The sequence below is a fragment of the Rhinolophus hipposideros genome (genome assembly GCF_964194185.1).
Source record: "Rhinolophus hipposideros genome assembly, chromosome: 8".
NCBI classification, from domain to species: Eukaryota; Metazoa; Chordata; class Mammalia; order Chiroptera; family Rhinolophidae; genus Rhinolophus; species Rhinolophus hipposideros.
In genome coordinates, this window is record NC_138054.1 from 76,585,427 (window position 1) to 76,606,401 (window position 20,975).

Sequence of the window (20,975 nt, forward strand, 5' to 3'; positions counted from 1 at the left end):
CCATCTTAAACTTCACCTGATGGCTTGTACCGGGGAGGCAACATGGTCAGAGATAAAGCTACAGACTACACCTAGGATGAGAGCTAAAAGCCGAAGTTGTTTGAGAGTGGTGTTTTGTATAAACAAAGTATGGGAACGATGCTCAAAACAGAGTGGAGTCTTAAGGTTTTATATTCCAAAGTCTGATCTATTACTCCTTAAGTCACTTTTAACAGCCTAAAATGAGCATTTCATCTAGTTGATCATATGCCACATATGTAAATTAAAAATATAGATAAAATATATTTCTAAAATAGATTACATACCTTCTTAAACTAAATATACCAAGCAGAAGTTAACTTGTTTAGTCACCAATATAAACATTAATTTTAATAGTGGGATGAACTGTTTTTGAGCTATTGCCTGTATATTTCTATGCTAAATTACCTCCAGGCTCTTATTTTCCAGTTTCTATTAATAAATTTTATGAAAATATAGACTTCCTTTGCTGTCTTACTACCAATTGTTTCTTATTGTCTCTAATATTTCTGTTAGAAGTACTTTCCACAGGCTTTTAGTATATAGACTGGTAAGCTCATACACTATATAGCTAGGCTGTTTATAAAATATATAAATAAGAGCATACAACTTCTAACTGAAGACCTCCTTATTCATTTTAAAGCTAAGTGCATTGGAAAAAATTAAAAAACTAAGTGCATTGTTTTTCCTGCAAATAGTTTGACTCTTCAGCCTTTGTTTACTTATTTCCTGGTTGTTGAGATGGTCAGATAACTGACTTCTGATGTTATTGTGTGTGTGTATGTGTACATATGCACAGGTAAACACATGCAGAAAAGATAATGAGTGTTACAATTGCAGTCTTTAGCAATAGAAATTCTTCTGAATCACGGTATTTCCCAAAAAAAATAAGTGGGTTTTCTAAGTTTTCTTTTAAGTGGGTTTAGTTTTGTAGAAACTAAAGTTCAGAAATTTTTAACTTTTCACAATCCTACATTCTTATAGCTGTGAATGAAATTGCATCAGTAATAGTTAGAAGCACTTGTGTGGGTCTGTGTTGTTTTGGCCATGACCAAAATAATTTTGAAATACTTAAATATCAGAACCAGTGCTGTGAGTTCCAGGTCAAGCAAATTTTCCTCTTACTGTCTTCAGGACCCAACAGTAGTGATTGGCTCAGGTTTAACAATGGAAGAAATGATTTTTGAAGTGGCTGATACACATCTATTTTTCAATGACTTAGAGGTAAGCATTTTAAATTGTGTCTGTGCTTCAGTGAAACATTTTGCTCAATAACTATATATCAAGCTTGTGCTTATTGTGTTTAGAGGCAGTGTGGTTAGACTGGGTGGGCATGGAGAGGCCAGCTGGCCACTTAGACCTACATAGTCTTGTAGGAATAGTTCCTTAGTTAGATCACCACAGCCTTGGTCTGGCCCTCGATTTTGTTGTCTCAAAAATTTGATTTTTGTTATGGAAGTGATCTGGCTCTAGGGGAAATGCCAACCCAACCCATTAGGCAAAACACGGATGCCTAAACCAACATTCCAATTTATTCATATATACTAAAAATGTATATATGAGGTGGGTTTGATTATTTGTACTCTTCATTACACTTGACTGTTCAATTTTACCTTCTTAAAAGATAATCTTTTGATTATCTATAAATGGCTCTATAAATGGATCTATAAATGGCTGCTTTAACTCATTGTATTTTATACATGCTTACTTTCCATGTATAGATTAGCCTTGATATCCAGAATCATTTTATACTTAGGTACAAAGAAAACCAGGAAAGACTGAGAGCTTCTTGGTGAATTTTTTTGGCTTTGACATTTGAGTTCACCTTTGAGGTAAATATGGTATAGTGGAAAGAACACAGAACTGGGAGTCAGAAGGCCAGAGTATGAGTCCCAAGTTAAGCATGTTATCTCCCCATGCTGGGCCCCAGTTAAGCAGTTATCCTACATAAGAAACCAGTAACTGTTTCTGGAGAGGGGAGTGCATTGCCAGGACACAGGTTCGGGAAGGAGCAGATTTGTCTCTTCACGTCCTTTTGAATTTTGAACCATGTACCACATATCTTATCTAGTTTTTGAAATAGTGAAAATTTCAAAGTAAAATAAAATAGCATTTTATAACATAAAGTAATCCTACTCCTTTTAAAATACAGTCTAGTTCTACTCAACAGACCATTCTCCAACAAATTAATAGGGCTCTAAATTCCAATACTTTTATGTAAACTCCACAGTGCTTTATTTTTTCCTCAACTTCACATGTTGATAAGTTAGGACATCAAAGTTTTTATTCAGCAAACATTTATTGAAAACCTACTATGTGCCAATAATTATTGCCAAATTGTATTTGTAATGATTTTCTAGACATAGTCCTCACTCAGGACTGAAAGTTCTGTGAAGAATTTGACCTGAATGTGTTCCTGCCCCCCAGGTCAGTGGTTCTCAACTTTAGGGGGCATAAGAATCACCTGGGGACCTTGTTAAAAATGAAGATTCTAGGACTTCATTCCCAGAAATTCTGTTCAAGTAGGTCTGGGGTGGACCCAAGAATATGCATTTTTAAAAAACTTCCCCAGAGGATTCTGATGCAGGTGGACATTACACCACTGCCCTATGTGGTGTCAGGAGTGAATCTGTTACAGTTAGGCAGCGGGTGGCATTTTGTATCAGTAGCAGCATGAGCTCGGTGGAAAGAACCTTGGATTTGTATTAGAAGACCCAGGCTCTTTCTAGTTTCTTTCTACCACTCATTAGTTGTATGACCTTGGATAAATCTTTTCATCTCACTTTTAGAACACGAGGAGATTGACTTAGATGACCTCTTCTGAGTACCAAGTTTGAATTTACCGTGTTTCCCCAAAAATAAGATCTAACCGGAAAATAAGCCCTAGCATGATTTTTCAGGATGACATCCCCTGAACATAAGCCCTACTCCGTCTTTTGGAGCAAGAATTAATATAAGACCTGGTCTTATTTTCAGGGAAACATGGTGTAAATTTGTTTCATTCTCAGTTTTGACACCACACTCTACCAGCATCTGTTTCATCTGCAAAAATGTATTGGTACATGCTGCATAAGGGTACTGGACCAGACTAGAGGGGTAAAAAGGAGATGTAAGATATGGGTCATGCTATAAGAAACCTACAGGTAAATGGAACTTTCAGTCTAATGGAGAATATAGACACACCCAACACTCTAAGAAGCCTGTGCTTATACCCATGAACTATTAGAAAAATGAACTGTTGAGATAAGAGCATAACTGAGGGTTGGGATAATAAGGAAGATTTCATGAAGACCATGGTACGTGACTTAGGTCATAAAAGAATTTGGACAGCAAAGAGGGTGAGAGCGACCCACCACACATAAGAGAGACAGACCGTAAGGTATTTCATCATCCCACTGTTTGTGGTATTTGTACCACATATCATGGTGGTAATAGTACTTTTATTCACTGCTGGATTGAATAGCGTGTGGTTTTGTCTTTTAACAGGAGTGTGACCAGGTGCATGTGGAAGATGTGGCTTCTGATGACAATGGCCAAGACTTGAGGTGATAAAAACAATGATGTCTTAAACATCCGTGCACCTGTTCTGCACAAGACACTGTCTAGGTTAGAGGAAAACAAAGATGAATAAGACAGCCTTAAGAGAGCTCTCAATCTATTAGAGGACACAGAAACAAACATAGTTAGCGATGGCATGCGGTATGAGAAGGTGACAATAGAAAATGTGATGGAGCACAGAAAAGAAAGCAGTTCTGCGGATGTGGGGAGCAGATGGTTGCCTACATTGGAGCAGCCTTCTCAATGCAATAGAATTTGAGTATGACCTTGAAGAACGGGTAGCAATGATGGGATAAGACAAAAAGCCTACCAAAGTAAGGAATATACTAGTTTCTCTTTGGCTAGATTTTCAGTCAGGAGGAGTGTGCTTCCAGACTGTTTAGTTTTAGATACAATAAGCATCAGGAATTTCACCAAGGAAATTAATCAAGGGGGTCTGATGGTGTCAGGAATAACCCTATGGAAGACAGTCCTAAACACTACATCACAGTGAATGCCAAAGGAGGTCTCAGTGGCAACATGCTTGCTCAGTCTCCTCATTTCTCTCTTGGCTACTGTCTTCCAACCCAGTAGTCTTAGCTAAGAACAATCCAAAAATTTATGTAGCTTATATTTAAAGCCTTTTAGAAAAAAGACTGGCACGCATCTTTTCGTGTTAATTTGTTTTAGTGTTCATCCCTTTTCATAGGCAAAAAGTTCTTCCCTGTGTCTACCCTAAAATTGGTCCATCCATGAACTCTCAAATCTAGAGGAGAACTCGACATATCACTTAGTAAGGACCGGATCCTGTAGTGCTGACAACTATTGAAAGGTGTTGCTTCAGGCACAGGGTCCAGTGGTGCACAGCCATGGAAAGCACCTTTCGTTCTTATGCGAGTTTGCTGGCGTTTTAAGGAAAAGGCCTGGTTTTTTAAGGAAAAGGCCTTATCTGAAGCAGTTTATGATTCACTCTGAACCCTAGATTTTTATTGTTTTTTTTTCTCTCTTACATGTATGGCTAACCAATAATTATCTACCTAATGTTTTGACATCTTTGTTTTCTTAAATATAGAATGTCACACTTACTGAACTCTATTTTGACTTTTGATTGAACTTGGTTGTCTCTAGTTCTGTTAGTCATTTTTAAATCTTTACTTAGGAAAGTAACTATACAGGCATACCTCATTTTATTGCGCTTCACTTCACTGTGCTTCTTAGATGTGTTTTTACACATTGATCACGACTCATTTCATTGGAGCATTCACTTTATTGCAGTGGTCTGGAACTAAAACCACAATATCTCCAAAGTATGGCTGTATTGGTTATCTATTGCTGTATAACAAATTACCCCAAAACTTAGTAGCTCAAAACAATAAACATTTATCATCCTATAGTTTCTGGAAGTCAGAAACTTGAAAGTGATTTAACTAGGTAGTTCTGAATCACGGTCTCTTGAGATTGAAGTCACGATGTTGGCTGAAGCTAAAATCATCTGAGGGTGTGATTGGAGTTGGAGGACCTGCTTCTCACCTCTCACATGTGGCTGATAACAGGAGGCCTCAGTTCTCATTATGTGTGCCTCTGAGTGTTATGGGACAGCTGGCTTCTTTCAGAGCAAGTGCTCCCAAGAGCGAGCAGGAGAAGCCTAGTCTGACTCTCACACCATCGCTTCCACCACATTCTGTTTACTTTCAAATACAGTCCATACCCAAAGGAGCAGAATTAGAAGAGAGGAATATCAAAGAATTTGTGGACATATTTTAAGGCCACCATAGTGACCCACGAACTTAATAAACTAGCCAACAAATCACTGAAGGAGAACATGCCTGTTACCTTACTTTTATTAGTATTTTGCGTTATTTCCTTCCTTATTTTTTTTTTACATAGTTGCTGTCATTGTGTGTATGTGTGTTTGTGTGCCAAAAAAAAATTATATTCTGGGTTTTTTTCACCTTAAGCTACTCCGTCATTAATGAAATGATGCTCCATCCCAAGCCAGCCTCTAGGAGCTGCTGGTGCTTGAATTGTACCTGCCTCTCTTTGCTTCCTCTCCATCCTTTCTTTTATAGAAGTAATGGGGTGAGATAGAGGACTGGTGAGAGACTGACATACAAAGATTAAGGGAAAAGATCATTGAAGCCCTTACCTTTAATGTCAGATGTCAGGAATAGGACAGAGAATCCTAGCTGGCATTCATCCAAAAACTCCTTGCGGTAGAGGTTTTAATTTTCATTATCCTCTCTCTGCAGCAACTACAGTTTCTCAACAGACGGTTTCAGTGGTTCAGGAGGCAGTGGCAGCCATGGTTCCTCTGTGGGTGTCCAGGGAGGTGTGGACTGGATGAGGAAACTGGCTTTCCGCTACCGAAAAGTGAGAGAAATCTATGATAAGCATAAAAGCAACGTGGGTGGTAAGTGTGGCGTACGACTAGTCTAATTTTCTGTTTCCTTCCAATTTCCTGTTTTCTTTTCCAGGGATTCCTTAGAACCCCCTGGCAACTCCTTATGAATTTGTGCTACAGTAACATTTTGTGTAAAAAAAAAAACATGGAGGTTTGATTGAAACCCTTTGAGGAGAAAGCTCTGCATTTTGCATGGACTTCTCTTAGCATAACTTTTCAAAGTTCTCGTTCTTTATAGACAAATGCCTTTTTAATGGACATGTATTCCATAGATTATGTTTGATGACGTGTTTTATTCTGGAGTCCTAACTACTATCAATACTAGTTAATAGGTTACCATATATTTCTTTTTACTTATTTATATAACCATCAGGACAAGTCAGCTAGAACTAGTGACTAAGTTTATAGTGGATAGTTTGTAGTTTTCCATTTGTGATTTGAAGAACCTTGGAAATTCTTTCTGCCCAGAAATACCTCACATGTCAGGTGCCACTAGGCCTAAAATTCTGTTATGTGGAGTTAATTAATTAGCCATAGATTGTTCACATTAGAAGAGACATTAGAGTTAATCTAAATCCCTTACTTTGCATTTAAGAAAATTGATGTTCACCATGAGGGTAATGAGGGCCGCAGCCAGAGCAAGTCAGTGACCATGCCAGAGCTGGAATTGGGCATCACCCATTCTCCCCTTTCCCAGATGGGGTTTCGGTTTTAGTTACCCTGTTCCTATACTACTGTACTACAGGAAAAGGGCAGCAAAAACTTAAATCCTTTATTTTATGGGTTACTGGACCAAGAGGAGCAAAATTTGGACCTGGTAGAAAAGACTGCACATCGTTCACATCCTAGACTTGGAGTCTTTAATATGACTGAGACTTCGGAATTGTCTCTCTTAGAAAGACAACAGGAAATATTTATTTATGGAAAAAGAAGGGTGTATAGAGATAGCAGGTGGTCTGAAGAGCAAACACTAGTAAAGACTGATGATTTCTACCCAGTATATTCTATAGCGATAAAACTTTTATCTAATCACATGGCCACCTGAACGAAAAGCTACATTTTTCAACCTTCCTACAATATGTACATGGTCTTCAAGTCATGACTAAATTTTGACCAAGAGGATGTAGGTAAAAGAAACCCACATACGCACACACATACACACACACACACACACTTATGTGTCTGTCATGTGACATACAGGTGTTGGTTTTGTTTTATCAGAAACATTGAGAGGCATCTAATTCTAGGGTTGAATTGTGAAACCATCAATCTGGAAACAAATCATACACAGTTATAGTCCTCATAATAATGCCCTTTGTTTTTATGGAGCATTGGTAATAGACTACAGGATTTCTCTCTTTACCTTCACTATAGAAAATTCAGGGCCTGACTTATTATTTGAATATTATAACTCAAGTGTCTGATAACATTTTCTCATCAGGTGAATTCTGTTTTATGCTTAATTGTCTGATCTTAAGCAGTGTTTTAGTCACTTATCAGCTGGAGTTGTTTCAGCAGTAAGTACAATACAAATAAATGACATTCAGAGAGTTGGTCATTCAACCTGGAATCTCAGGTTGATGTGTCCTGAATAGGGGGAAAGCACAGTCACCGTGGGAGCAGTATATGGTAGTGGAAAGACTTCTGAGACCAAAACCCACTAACTTGCTGTGTAATCTTAGGCAGCACCCCTTTTCTCCCTGGCCCAAGGTTTCTCTAGAAAGAGATTGGAAATGCTGCAGACTCTTCCAGCTCTAACACTTAATTTTTCCCCCTTTGGTTCTTACTATCATGTCTAAAGCAGTGCTATTCAAGGTATGGTCCACCAGTCGCCAATTATGTTACTGATTAATGATGAAAGAGCTTGTGCCAGAATCTAATCACAATGTTTTATCAGCTATTTTGTTGCTGTGGGTGTGCCCCCATCAAAACGTTCTGATGAAGAAAATCAAAAAGGCATTTTGAGTAGGCTATGCTAGGGTTTTACCAAGAAGAGAAATATATTAGCTCCGTAGAATATTTCAATGACTCACACTGTTTCTGAATTGAATTTAGAAGTTGTTTCCTTTATGTCAGCAAGGATATGTTGTCAAATGATAAATGTGTCTGCTTTTATTCCCAAAGGCCTTCTCAGTCCACAGAGAAAGGAAGCACTGCAGAGACTAAGAGCAGAAATCGAAGTTTTAACAGATTCCTGGTTAGGAACTGCATTAAAGTCCTTACTTCTCATCCAGTCCAGGTATGGAAATGGTTCTTACAGGTCTCATCCTCTCAGGGACACACTCTTTCCTACACCAATCCAGGACAGGCCAGTCCCTAAAATAAGGTTTGGGATAGGGGTTAGAGGAGTTTAAATGAAGCAGGGAAGTATTTAGGTTAGGTGGGAGGCGAAATCATTTTACATTAACAGCACACCTTAGAGTTTTAAGATAATAATTATATATGAAAGCCCTTTTCTTTTCCGTTTTGTTCACAAAATTAAAACTCAGTAACCAATAATCTTCAGCCCAGGAGATGGGCCTGGTGACATCAAAGAATACATGTAAGAGACATATCTCAAATATCCTAAGTACAGGAAGCTCCAAGGAAATGTATCAAAACCTACTCAGGAAGGCAGGATTCCAAAGAAAAGGATACATTAAGGAGATTTCAGCTTGAAGCTTACAGTGGGAAATAAATACAGTCATATTTGCAGCAATATCCTTATTGCTTCTTTCCTCAAATAGGTATTCCAGATCTACAACCTAATAGAGCAGATAGTAAAACTGACACCAATGGTATTTGGTGAAGTTTATATGTCTGGAATCTGTGTTGCTATTGTGTGAAGAGCAGAGAGGACTTAAATCATATCTCATTTAAGGGCTGAATTGCATTCAGATGAAATAGCACTGTAACTGAAAGTCTTTGTCATTTGTTTTCTAGAGAGTGGTGTCAATGACATGAGTTGGTGGTAATTGCTAACAAGTGCAGTGAGCTAGAATGGTCCGAAGGGAAATGAGGGAAGAATCAAATTGCTGCTCTGTGTCCATTATGGAATCTCTGTCCTTTGGTATGGGAAGTAAATAAACCTGAGATGAGTAGAGCAATAACCAAGCACTGGCACTGAACAAATATCATACCAGGCACTTTGAGGTTATTTTTCATAATTAGATCCTAAAGAGAAGAACCATTTGAATTCTTGCTCCTGGGTTGGTTTGGTTTCACCTTTTTCTTTTCTTCCTGTCTCCCTTCTAGAAAGAATTGTGTGAATGTTCTGATCACTACAACCCAATTGGTTCCAGCTCTGGCCAAGGTTCTCCTATATGGTCTTGGAGAAATATTTCCTATTGAAAACATCTATAGTGCTACCAAAATTGGTATGGTTTCTGTTCTGTTTCTTGTCACTGGCCTTATAATAATATTTCATACCTATGGTGCACTTATTATTTACCAGTCCCTCTGTTAGACACTGGGTGCACACGCGCGCACAAGCACGTGCACACACACACGCACACACACACACACAGAGTCCTCACAGCAGTCTTCTCATGGTATTACTGATGAGGCTTAACAGTTACGTAGCTTGTTCAAGGCTTTACAGCTAGTAAGTTACATGACCAGGATTCAAGTCCAGGTCTGTCGGATTAAAATAATGATGCTCTTTTATAATATTTAAAGAACATAGTATAATACCTAGTTTACAGATCTACTTGGGCTTCATTTCAGATTTCTCTTTCACAGAGAGAATGCTGCAGTATAGTAGTATAATAGAAAAAGCACTAGGTTAAAAATCAAGGCCTAAGCTATATATTTAAAAATGATTAAACCCCTCACATCCATTAGGATAGTTGCTACCAAAAAACAGAAAATAACAACTGTTGGTGAGGATGTAGACAAATTGGAACTCCTGTGCACTTTCGGTGGCATTGTAAAATGATGGGACTACTATGGAAAACAGTATGACAGTTCTTCAAAAAATTAAAAATAGAGCTACCATATGATCCAGCAATCCCACTTCTGGGTATATATACAAAAGAATTAAAAGCAGGTTGTCAAAGAAATATTTGTACACTATGTTCATAATAGCAGTATTCACAATAATCTAAATTGTCTGTAAACATGATAAATTCCTTAACCTCACTAATTAAGGATCTGCAGTTTAAGGAAATGCAAATTAAAATGTGATGCATTTCCCATTTATCAGATTGACAGAAATTTAAGTCTGACGTTGTCAGACTTTGTCAAGGAAATGCAAACACTTATTCTGCAGATGGGATTGAAAATGGATATAACCATATAACCATTTTTGGAGAATGTTTGTCAATGTCTAGTAAAGTTTAAGATGTGCAGTAACCCAAGCAATTCCACTTTTAGATATATATACTTTAGTGCAGACTATAACCCACATTCCAAATTCTGCCCACTGCCTATTTTTGTAAAGTTTTATTGAAATGTAGTCATGCCCAAATCATTTCCATAGCTACATTCATACTACAGTAACAGAGTTGAATAATTGCAACAGAGATCATGTGATATGCACAAGAGAGATATACAGAGATATTTTTATGCAGCCTCGTTCATAATAGAAAATAATTGGAAATAGCCTATCTGTGAACCTGTCAGTGAAAAGAATGGGATAAATAGATATATTCAAACAAGGGAATAATATATAGCAGTTAAAAGTGAATGAACTAAAATTACATATATCCGTAAGGGTTGATATGAAAAACAATGCTGAACACAGAAAACCGCATTGCAGACAAATATGCACAGTACGTAACATTTATATAAAGGTAAGAAATGTTCACAATACCGTACATTTTTTATGGATATATACTCACAGAGAGAAAGGAGGGAGAAGAATGACATTCAGTATGGGTACATAGGAAACTTCATGTACATCTGTAATATCTCATTCTTATATTTTTTTTATTTAAAGCAACTATAAAGTATTAAGATTTGACAAAACCAGGTTGGTGGTAGGTATACAGACATTTTTATTCTCCTTTTTTGAATTGTTGAATTACTTCATTTACAAGAGATGTGGAGTGGGGAGGGGTATATCTGAAAACCCGCCCTCCAGATTTTGCTTCTGTTGCCATTACTTTACCTTTCATTTCATAAGAACCCGGGGCATTCACTGAACCTACCACACCTGAAAGATAGATTTTGTGTAATGCTTGTTATACTGAGTCCTGGCACCCAAAATCTTATCAAACTGATGGAAACAATTGTATTCTCTCTAACAGCAATTGTGTTTATTTGGTGATTTTTCTGGTCCCATTTCATCGAGAGCTGTAGTGGTACCTGGCACCATGGTAAACACAGTGAGAGGCATAAGGCTTTCCTTCACAGCACTGGGGAATTGGAGCAAGGAGAGGAAATACTTGTTCGGTGCCTCTGAAATGACTTCAGAATTGTAGTTTTCTTAATGGCCACTCTGTGATCTTAGACATTAAAGATAATTTTCAAAATCATTTCTGAAACTGTCAGAAATGTTTTTGATAGGTGAAACCCAGGAACCTAGTATTCTCCAAAGGCTTGGTTGGTCTTGCCGTTATAGCTTCAATTGCTTGACATTTGGTGAGCTGACCAGTCATTCATTGGCTTCATCCTCCCGAACAGGATTGTTTTGAGAGTATATAATGAAGAGGTATATTTACCAATTATATTGGAGTCGTTTTTTCATGTAGCTACTTCTTTACTTTGAGCTCTTAGTAACTCTCTCAGTCCCTTTATCCTTTTAGAGGAAACATACCTAAATGTATGAGTATTTCATCCTTGATCATTGTCTGCCAGGACCATGAAAACATCTCTGTTCTTGTCCTCTAAATATGAGACATTCCCTTTGTTGGGTCTTAGGGGGAAAGTCTAAAATCCTGACTTAAAAGTTGTTTTCTATGGACAGATCGTAAATTAGACTGTGAATCTAGCAAAGGTTGGCTCGGGTTGTAAGGGTGTAATGGTTGGAATGCAGTTAGACGAAGAACTCTTCAACACTTTGAACATAATAAGTATTCATTATCTTTAAAGTTATTTAATGTTTAAATTGGGGCTGAAGACATAGACTATAGTCATGCACTGAATCAGTTGTGAGATTAATATGCATTTACTCAGCAAACGTCGATTGAATGCCTGATAGGATGTAAGGCATGACGATGCTATTGTAAAATGTTAGCACTGAAAGGGACCTAAGTGTACCTAAGCCAAGCTTTGTACTAAAAGTAGGAGACTGAAGCCCAAAGTGGTCCTGGTGACTGACTTGTCAACCTGGTTTGAGGTGCCACTTGCGCTAGGGATATCAGAGACTTGCGGTTACTCAGATGTACCAAGCAGGACTTCTGAGTGGTATATAGGTTGTTCTTGTTCAGTTGCGACTGCGGTCATCTTTTGTTTGTGTATTTGTACGCTTTTTACAACAATTTTCCAGCAGATGGCAGTCAAGTACCTTGAAGAGGTACCTTTTTATTAACATAGGAAACCTGGTGTTAAGTCACTGGATCTGGCAAAAAGAAAGGATGAGAAGGTTAATGGAGCAGGATGAAGAAGGAAGCAGAGTTAGGACCTTGCCTAATGGAAGAAGATGGCAGAACAGGGAAATAAAGTGAAGGAAAAGCAAGGAAAATAATTTCCTTTTTATTTATTTAGGCAAATAAAGTGTCTTTCCCACAGCAGTATCATCTGTGCATGATTTTGCTATATTGCCATGTGTCTGAAAACTGTCTGCAGTGAATTCAAATCACCCATTTCTCAAGGTCAATTTCAATGTTACAGTATCTCAGTTGCAGTTGCAAAGTATAATAGTGAGGAAATTCCAGATGTGATGAATGTTGCTGCTCTATTCATTGGTGCTCTGGGGCTCCTCCCCCATTGAAAGACCCATGTCTAGGACTGTTTCTGGGAAATGAAGAATTGGAGTGAAATGGCTGTCTATTACTTATTGCTCACAAGACACCAGGGCTGTATGCCTCCACTTCTTTTTCCTACACTAAAACAGTTTTCCCTCAGAAGTGTCCTTTCATCATGTCACAATGTCCAGAGCCTGGACTTGGAGCCAGGAGCCCAAAGTCTAGTTATAAGCTTGTTTGTGATCTAGAACAAGTTGCTAATTCTTCGGTCCCATTTTCATCTGTTAACATAGGGGATGGTACCCATCTCACTGGATTGTTTTGAAAATTAAATAACTTGAAAACTGCTTAGTAAGCTGTAAAGCACAGGAGTTGGGGAAGGGAAGTGGTGTGCACAGTTCTTGCTCTGCCGGTCCACTTAGCCTCACATTTAGAGATCTGGGGGCCTAGTGGGTCTCTAGCTGCCACGCAACTCCCCACCAAGCAAATACGGGGACTGCACTTACTTTGTCTAAGCACAGGCAGGTGAACCTAACAGCAGCCCATTTCTTTTTTTTCATCAGGTAAAGAGAGCTGCTTTGAGAGAATTGTGTCAAGGTTTGGAAAGAAAGTCACATATGTAGTGATTGGAGATGGACGAGATGAAGAAATAGCAGCCAAACAGGTAAGCATGGTAAAGGAGATAGTCTATGTGGGAATGCACCAAGCATTTAGAAAAATGGGAAAACTCAGAAATCTTAGCAATCTGTTGTGCATTTCCAGTGTTCTCCCTTCTTCTTCCCCTCTCATTTTTCTTTTAAGAAAGAGAAAGAAGGTCATTTTTTCCCCAGATGGAGTTTTCCCTGTAAGTTATTAAATCCGATCCTTCCCCCCTCCTTCCTCTCTGCCACTCAAAAATCTTAAGCTCTTTGCGCCCTGCTACAGAGACCCCCATCATTAAATTTGATGTGGGCCCTGTCTTCCATCTTCACCTTAGGGAGAGTGCTGCCTTTTTTTTTTTTTAAATAATCACTTTATTTTTGAAATAGATATAAATATATCATCTATAAAAATTCTTGTGTCTCTACACTTGGAGACAGATCTTTCTAACTTATTTTAAAGTCATCGTTTTAAAATGAAACACTTCAGTGAGATTCAAACATTTTTTTTTAAACGTTTATTTATTTAAGTGTGTTTTTCCAGGACCCATCAGCTCCAAGTCAAATAGTAGTTTCAATCTAGTTGTGGAGGGCAGTTCACTGTGGCCCAGGTGTGGATCGAACCAGCAACCCTGGTGTAAAGAATACCGTGCTCTAGGGGCCGGCCCAGTGGCTCAGGCAGTTGGAGCTCTGTGCTCCTCCTAACTCCGAAGGCTGCCAGTTTGATTCCCACATGGGCCAGTGGGCTCTCAACCACAAGGTTGCCGGTTCAATTCCTCGAGTCCCGCAAGGGATGGTGGGCTGCGCCCCCTGCAACTAGCAATGGCAACTGGACCGGGAGCTGAGCTGCGCCCTCCACAACTAAGATTGAAAGGACAACAACTTGACTTGGTAAAAAGTCCTGGGAGTACACACTGTTCCCCAATAAAGTCCTGTTCCCCTTCCCCAATAAAATCTTTTTTAAAAAAAAAGAATACCGTGCTCTAACCAACTGAGCTAACCGGCCACCCCACACTTTTTTTTTTTAATTTGAAATATAGTGCCTTCCAATTACTTGTCAAGAACAGTTAATTGACAGTAGAAAAGGTGGAAACTTACTGATTTTCAATAAAAACTTTTGACTAAGTGGATAGAATTGAAAAATAAGTATTGGATCTACATATCTTGGTGAGTTTTTCGGTTTTTTTTTTTTAAATAACGAAATATCAAAATAAGCTGAATTTCCAACTCAGCTCTTGGATTACTATATCAAAAAGTAATAATCCAAGATTTTTAAAAATAATTATGCATATTCACTTAGCACTCACTAAAAATAGTAGTAGTAAAAGCAAAAAGGATTTTTGTACCATTAGTAAAAAAATAAAATAATTTTTAAATTATTTCTTTATATAAAATGTCTATATTTTATAATATTTATAAGTATATAAATATATAATAGATATATCCTTGAACATATTACTCAGTCTCTCTGGGTTCCTGTATTCTCATCTGTAAAATGAGTGATTTTGATTACGTAATCTGCTCAACTTGCTTGAAAATCTTTGATTTTATACTTCTGTGCCTAGAGATCTCTTTTTTGGCCTGTATGTCTAATTTTTTAAATTCTGTCATTAGGTTTCCTTCACATGTTTACAAACATGTAAAATTACATTTTCTTTCGAATTCAGACAGTTCATATTCATCATTGGCTATGGAATCTAAAATCACACAGGCTCAAATCTGAATCACTTATTAGCTGTATGACTTGGGACAATTTTCTTACCTCTTTGAATTCCTCATCTGCTAAATGCATCTACAGAAGCCCTTTCCCTTCCACCCCAGTTTTCTTCTCTGTTTCTTAGACTTAGAGGCAGTGGGTTGCCAATTAGGACCTCTGTCCTAATGTTCTTCATTCAGTTAACATACAAACCTTCAGCAATTGTTAATGAACTATGAGGTTGGTGGTAATCCTTTGTCATTATTACCTCATTATGTTTTCATTTGCCACTTTATGTAGCAATTCAAGGACCTTTATTTTTTTCATGTATCATCTTTGGAGCTTCGATCCTAAAGTGCTTATTGCCCTCTGGGAAAGATACTAGTAGTGGATGTAGGTATCAGTGCTTCTTAGTGTGAAGAAGGGAGTGGGGAAAAAAAGTACAACTCAGTCATTGGCAGACTTGGTGTCTCTAAGCTGATGCCTGCACTCATCTACCATAGAATACCCCCATCGGAAAATGCCTTAGAGCTCTATCCAGTTCAGCCTCCACCGTGTGAGGGATCTTTTCTGCAGCCTCTTTGACAGAAGACTTTCTAGTCCTCGTTTGAACACAGCCCGGAGTAAGGAGGCTGCTTCCCAGGGATCCTGGTCTGCTGTGGACTCATTCACACTATTAGGATGTCCCACCTTCCTTTGAACTTAAATTTAGCTCTCGAACTTTCCATCTTGGTCCTCGTCTGGCACTTTTGAGCACAACATAACAAGCCCGCTTCCTCTTCTGTGTATTAAACCCTTTTACATACTCAGGCTTGAAAAAAAACTACACGCCAAAAGAACTGTTTTAGACTTCAATATTCTGGATAACTTGCAACAGTTTAAACGAGACAGTCAGTACAGCTCTTCCCCTGGAGCTTCATAGGACATGGATTCCAACACTTGCATTTCTCACAGCTCTTTAAAAAGGCTTCCAGAACAGCATGCAGTATTCTGGGCATAATTCTAACCACATGATATAATGGGCTTATTATTTCCTAGGTCTGTATGTTCTGCATCTTGGTCATGGACAAGATTTGGGCCTTGTAGCTGTAACTTACAGGAAATTGAAGAAAATGTAATATTTCTTCAATGTAAGAAAATGTAGTATTAACACTAATTTCTTATGTGGATATTGCATTTGATCCTGAAGATCCTATATGATAGCTAGAATAAATATACCTCTCAAAAGCACAGAGTTACCACTGAAACTGAATAAAACTCTCACATTTGTAAAGTGTCCTATAGTGTACAAAGTCCTTACACATATGATTTACTTGATCCTTATGACAGCCTCATGAGGTGGGCAGGAGTAGAGAGGGTTACCAAGTACCTTGGGAGAGGTCTGTGGAGAAAGGGGTAAATATGAGCTCCCAAAAGAAGTTGGGTTAACCAGCTGTTCCTGCTCTCTTCTAGCACAACATGCCTTTCTGGAGGATCACAAACCATGGAGACCTAGTGTCCCTTCACCAGGCTTTGGAGCTTGATTTTCTCTAAGAACTGAAATGAAGAGCCTTCCTCATGAGCTCCTTTTCACTCCTGAAGGGAGCTGGAGACCAGAACCAACTGGGATCTCTCTCTCTCTGTCTCTCTCTGTCTCTCTCTCTCTCTCTCTGTCTCTCTCTGTCTCTCTCTCTCTCTCTCTTTGTCTTTCTCTCTCTCTTTCTCTCTCTCCCTTCTCTCTCTCTCCTTTTTCTCTTTCTCCCCCCCCTCCCGCACTGTCTTTCTCCATGGAATACTGGCGAGAACACAATCAGAACCAACAGCTGCAAAGGGACGAAGCTTATTTTTGCTAAGAGTGAGCTGCAGCCCATGTTCATCCTCGTGCAGAAGCGGGAGACAGTTGGGTTGAGAGAGAACAGTAGACTCACTGCAGCTACAGTGCTTTTAATTCTTCTGTTTTTTGTTTTGTTTTATTTCAAAAAATGAAGACAAAGGAAAGGAAGTTCTTGGGGCAGAGTTGCACTCTTAGTCCGTGACCTAATTGAGAACTGCTATTAATTTGTGATAGGATAAATGTGGCAGACTTGTAATAACATCTCTTGCAGTCTATAATCTCCTTAGCTGTAGAGCTTATTCCCAGTGAATGTATATGTAATTTTTTTATAGGTAAGGGTCTGGTCTCTGAAGCAGGTTTTCCCTCCTTTCTTATTCTAGCAAGAAAGGGGTGTGTAAAGTTTTCTTGGAAAATAGTAATTGAAATATCTAAAATACCTCTCTGTGACAATAGCACCTCTTTAGCTGCTCCAGTGGTCTGCTCTCTAGGGTGGTTTCGCTCCTGTTCTTCCATCTCCTAGTTTGCTGAACTGTGGGGCACTGGACACTGATTAACTTCAGACTTTGCTATTTCCCATCCTAGAAGCTTTAGTTCCCTTTCCAATCCCTCTTCCCCTTTAATCAGATGGCACAATCCTGGAAACTCCTCTTAGACAGTAAACGCTACGCCTTCAGCTTGACTCTTTTATTCAAAACTACACCCGGGGGCTTACCTCCAAACTGGAGAGAAGCGACTAAGGCTTCTTGTGAATTTCCGCTTCTTTGGCTCTTGAAACAGGAAGATTCCACATTTTCCTCCTACAGAGAAGCACTCTTCTCTCAACAGATGCTCACCCCTACAGCCTTCTCTTCCTTCTTAGTCATCAGTGCTAGGCTTTTTCCTGCTCTCAGTACCCCACAGCCACCTCCATGTAGCTCTAGCCAATCCCTGGGCTTCGGACCCAAGAAGTCAGAGCACGTCTAAGAACAGGCTCATAACTATATTTTGGCCAAAACTACCAATGTAGTTGACTTCCTTTGAAGCTCTTAGGCCATATGAAGGCTATTCTGGGGCATATATTAACCCTGATCGCTGTCTGAAACTGAAGAGGAGATTGGTGTGATCAGAACCCAATTTTCCCATGGTACAACCTTCCCACTTATTAAATCTCATTCTAAAATGGGAAGCCAGAGGCTAGAAAGACTTTCCTGTTTTAAATGAGGGTACTGGACTCCCTACTTCATGCCTAGAAACTTAATCCTGGGCCAAATGCAGGAACATCTCTCAGCCTGACTTCTAGGAAGATTGGTGGGTGCCAGGCGCTAGTCCCAGCCTTCTAGCCCAACTGTGTTTGTGGGTGTTCCCTTGAAGACCAACCTGGACATGTGCTCAGGCAGGATAAACTTCCCTAACACTGAGGGAGTTCAGCCTGTCCTAGGCTGCAGAAAAGGGTGATTATCTAAGCACCTCACAGAAATGTAGTCTGGGTCCTCAGGAGGAGGTATCCTTGACCAACCCCAGCTGTAATTGTCCCCAGAAATTTTGCATATCGGTATCCTTGCAGCACAAAGAGACCAGACTCCTCCCAAGGCCACTCAGCGGATAAAGGCTGTTCTACACATTCCTCAGAACGGATTGAGAAACTGCTTCGGACCTCACAGTTTTAGGGAACAGGTCTTTGGAGAATTGCTGAAGTCAGTGCTCATTATTTTGCCATCTCTTTGACCTTGTTTCCATCGGCAGGGTGGAGGGTATGCAGTCTGAAGGAGACCTTGCCTTGGTCTGAGTTTAACAGTTGCCCAGATGTTGCTCTGCCTTGCTCGCTAATTGATCTTAGAAAGCTGTAGGGTGGGTCTTTTCTTCCAGGCCCCAAGCCCTCGGCCTACTGGCAGTGTAACTGGGTCTCCTGCCCTGTTGGGGACATAGGCCACCCTGTCGGTGCTGTGCTTCAGGTTTGTAAGGCTGTGGAGTGGCACCCCCATCATGCACAAACACCTCCCTCTCCCTGCCCTTTGGGAGCAGCTTTTCCTAAAATATGACTTAGACTCCTTTTTCAATGGCCTTTTCCCTTCTGCCCTGACTGCCCAGCCTAGGTCTTTGCAAAAAGAACTTGAAATTGGCCAAAAGAGGTGAGGAAGCTCTCTGAACAGAGTGGCCTTTGCTCTTTTCGGGTTGTTGCTGCCCTCTTGTAGAGGGCGGGCAGAAGGTGGGACCTGGGTCCTCCTGGCCACAATGAATTGTCCAGGGAACACAGTGTTCTTTTACCCTGTGTTTTCCTCCTCCCCAGCACAAAGACCCGGAAAGGAAAATGAGTGGGCAGCACCAAGAGCTCTTGGAAGCTCAGGGGCCAAGGACACTGGGGTCCTTTCATTAGGGGGGAGCCCTTTACTAGAGAGTCCCTGTGAACTTAGCCACATGATGCGTCCTTCCCCTCGCTGGGCACTGTGGTTCTATAAGATGGGCCTGCACGTCTCATGGTGAGGACCATGTCTACTAGGAGATCTGGAGTTGTCAGGTGTCCTGGGTTTTAGAGGTGGCTTGACTTTCGAATGTAAAACTGACTGTGCCTTAGCACCACCCTGTCCAGTGCCCTGGGGCAGCTGGTGGTGTCCGGGAGAGTGGATGCCTGCTCCACATTTAGATGCTTTTGTTTGGTTTGGGGTGTTTCCTGTCTTCTGCTCTACAAGTTGGGGTGGGGGGGCAAAGCTAGTGTCCCAGGAGACTTTTGCCACAGGTTGTTCGCAGTTTACACAAACTCAGCTTTAAAGCTCCCAGGTAGAATCTGATTGGCAAACTCCAGCTGCAGCATGCGGAGTTTCTAGATGGTCACTCCCTTGAATGGGTGTCAGTGCCACTGAGCACAGGGAAGAGGAGTAGAGGGGCAGAGCGGCACTCCCTCTGCCTGGGAGATTGGTGATCTCAGCCAGGGGGTGGTGAACTTGGGCTTTCTTCTCCTCGCTCTTGCAGAAGGGGGCAAATAGGGCCCCTCAAGCAAGCTTCTATTTCTTACCGCTAAATTGGTTTCCTTTTGCATCCAAAAGTTGGAACTCCCCAGATAGTCACACTATACAATCCAAATCTGAATTCTGAGATTCTAAAATATCTTAAATCACGAGAGAAAATCTAGTTTTGTCCCCTCCCTGACAAGCAGGCCCTCCTTCCCTTCCTCTCCTTGGAGTCATACAGCTCCAGCAAGCAAGGCTCACTGGCTAGTTCCTAATGCACTGACGGGAGCCCTCCCATTAAGGACGATTTCTACTCAAAATCTGACCCTCTGGATTACAGATGCCTCGTTTTAGCAGGAAAAGGCTTTGATTGGATTGGATATATTTATGTGACTGCGGGCATTCGTGGCTGTAGAGTCCTTGACCATAATGTTATATGTAATGGGAACTATCTTGTAAACTTGAAAAAAAAAATAAAGTTTTTATTTTCTATACAGTTTGCTCCCGTGTCTTTTCTGAATAGGATCAGCCCAGTTGCCCAGATGAGTCGGCTCCTAAGTAGGGCTTTGTAAAAAAATCTGACAAGCTCTTTAGAAAGATAAGCACCCTTTAATAACTTGAGTCATTAATTTCACCAAAAAAGTAAAAACTAACTATTTGGTGTAAACAAATGTACAGGGGAAAATAAATCATTTGCAAGGGAAAGTTTAGTTTCTAAAATATATTGCTTTTTAAAGTTTAGGACTGGTATGATAAGAGATTTCATTTGCTGTCAGATGTGCTGAAATTTAATTATTAGAGACGACCTTGCTGTGCTGAGCTTAAAACACAAAAGCAATAAAACTTACAAATATCAAATCTTGTTGGATTTGGCCTAATTTCATGTCACATTAACTTTTTCTCATTTCATTTCTTCTAATTTGAGTCTGTTTATTGCTGGTCTGGAAAAGTCAAGAATTCTTTTGCCTTTTATTCCAGTGAAGATCAGAATTTCTGTTCTAATTTCCAAGTACCATACATGTCAGACCACAAGATGTATTTTTCCCCAAATTGCCCCCAAAAGGGGGGTTGCCATGTATTGTAGGCATTAAATCTTTTCACAGAAGGCGCATCTTTGGACC

The 20,975-nt window shown here is 39.8% G+C and overlaps 1 protein-coding gene across 5 annotated transcripts in view; it reads left to right on the forward strand.

Moving 5' to 3' along the window:
* The window catches only part of EYA3 (EYA transcriptional coactivator and phosphatase 3), an 89,374-nt gene extending 69,025 nt beyond the window's left edge, over positions 1-20,349 (forward strand). For all 5 annotated transcript variants that reach the window (XM_081056595.1, XM_081056597.1, XM_081056596.1 and 2 more), the window contains 7 exons: positions 1,153-1,242; positions 3,505-3,563; positions 5,805-5,965; positions 8,081-8,195; positions 9,191-9,312; positions 13,347-13,447; positions 16,570-20,349. In XM_081056595.1, the coding sequence (XP_080912721.1) occupies positions 1,153-1,242; positions 3,505-3,563; positions 5,805-5,965; positions 8,081-8,195; positions 9,191-9,312; positions 13,347-13,447; positions 16,570-16,650 (729 nt within the window). In that variant the 3' untranslated portion in view covers positions 16,651-20,349. The remainder of the gene's footprint in view (positions 1-1,152; positions 1,243-3,504; positions 3,564-5,804; positions 5,966-8,080; positions 8,196-9,190; positions 9,313-13,346; positions 13,448-16,569) is intronic.
* The last annotated feature ends 626 nt before the right edge of the window (positions 20,350-20,975 follow it).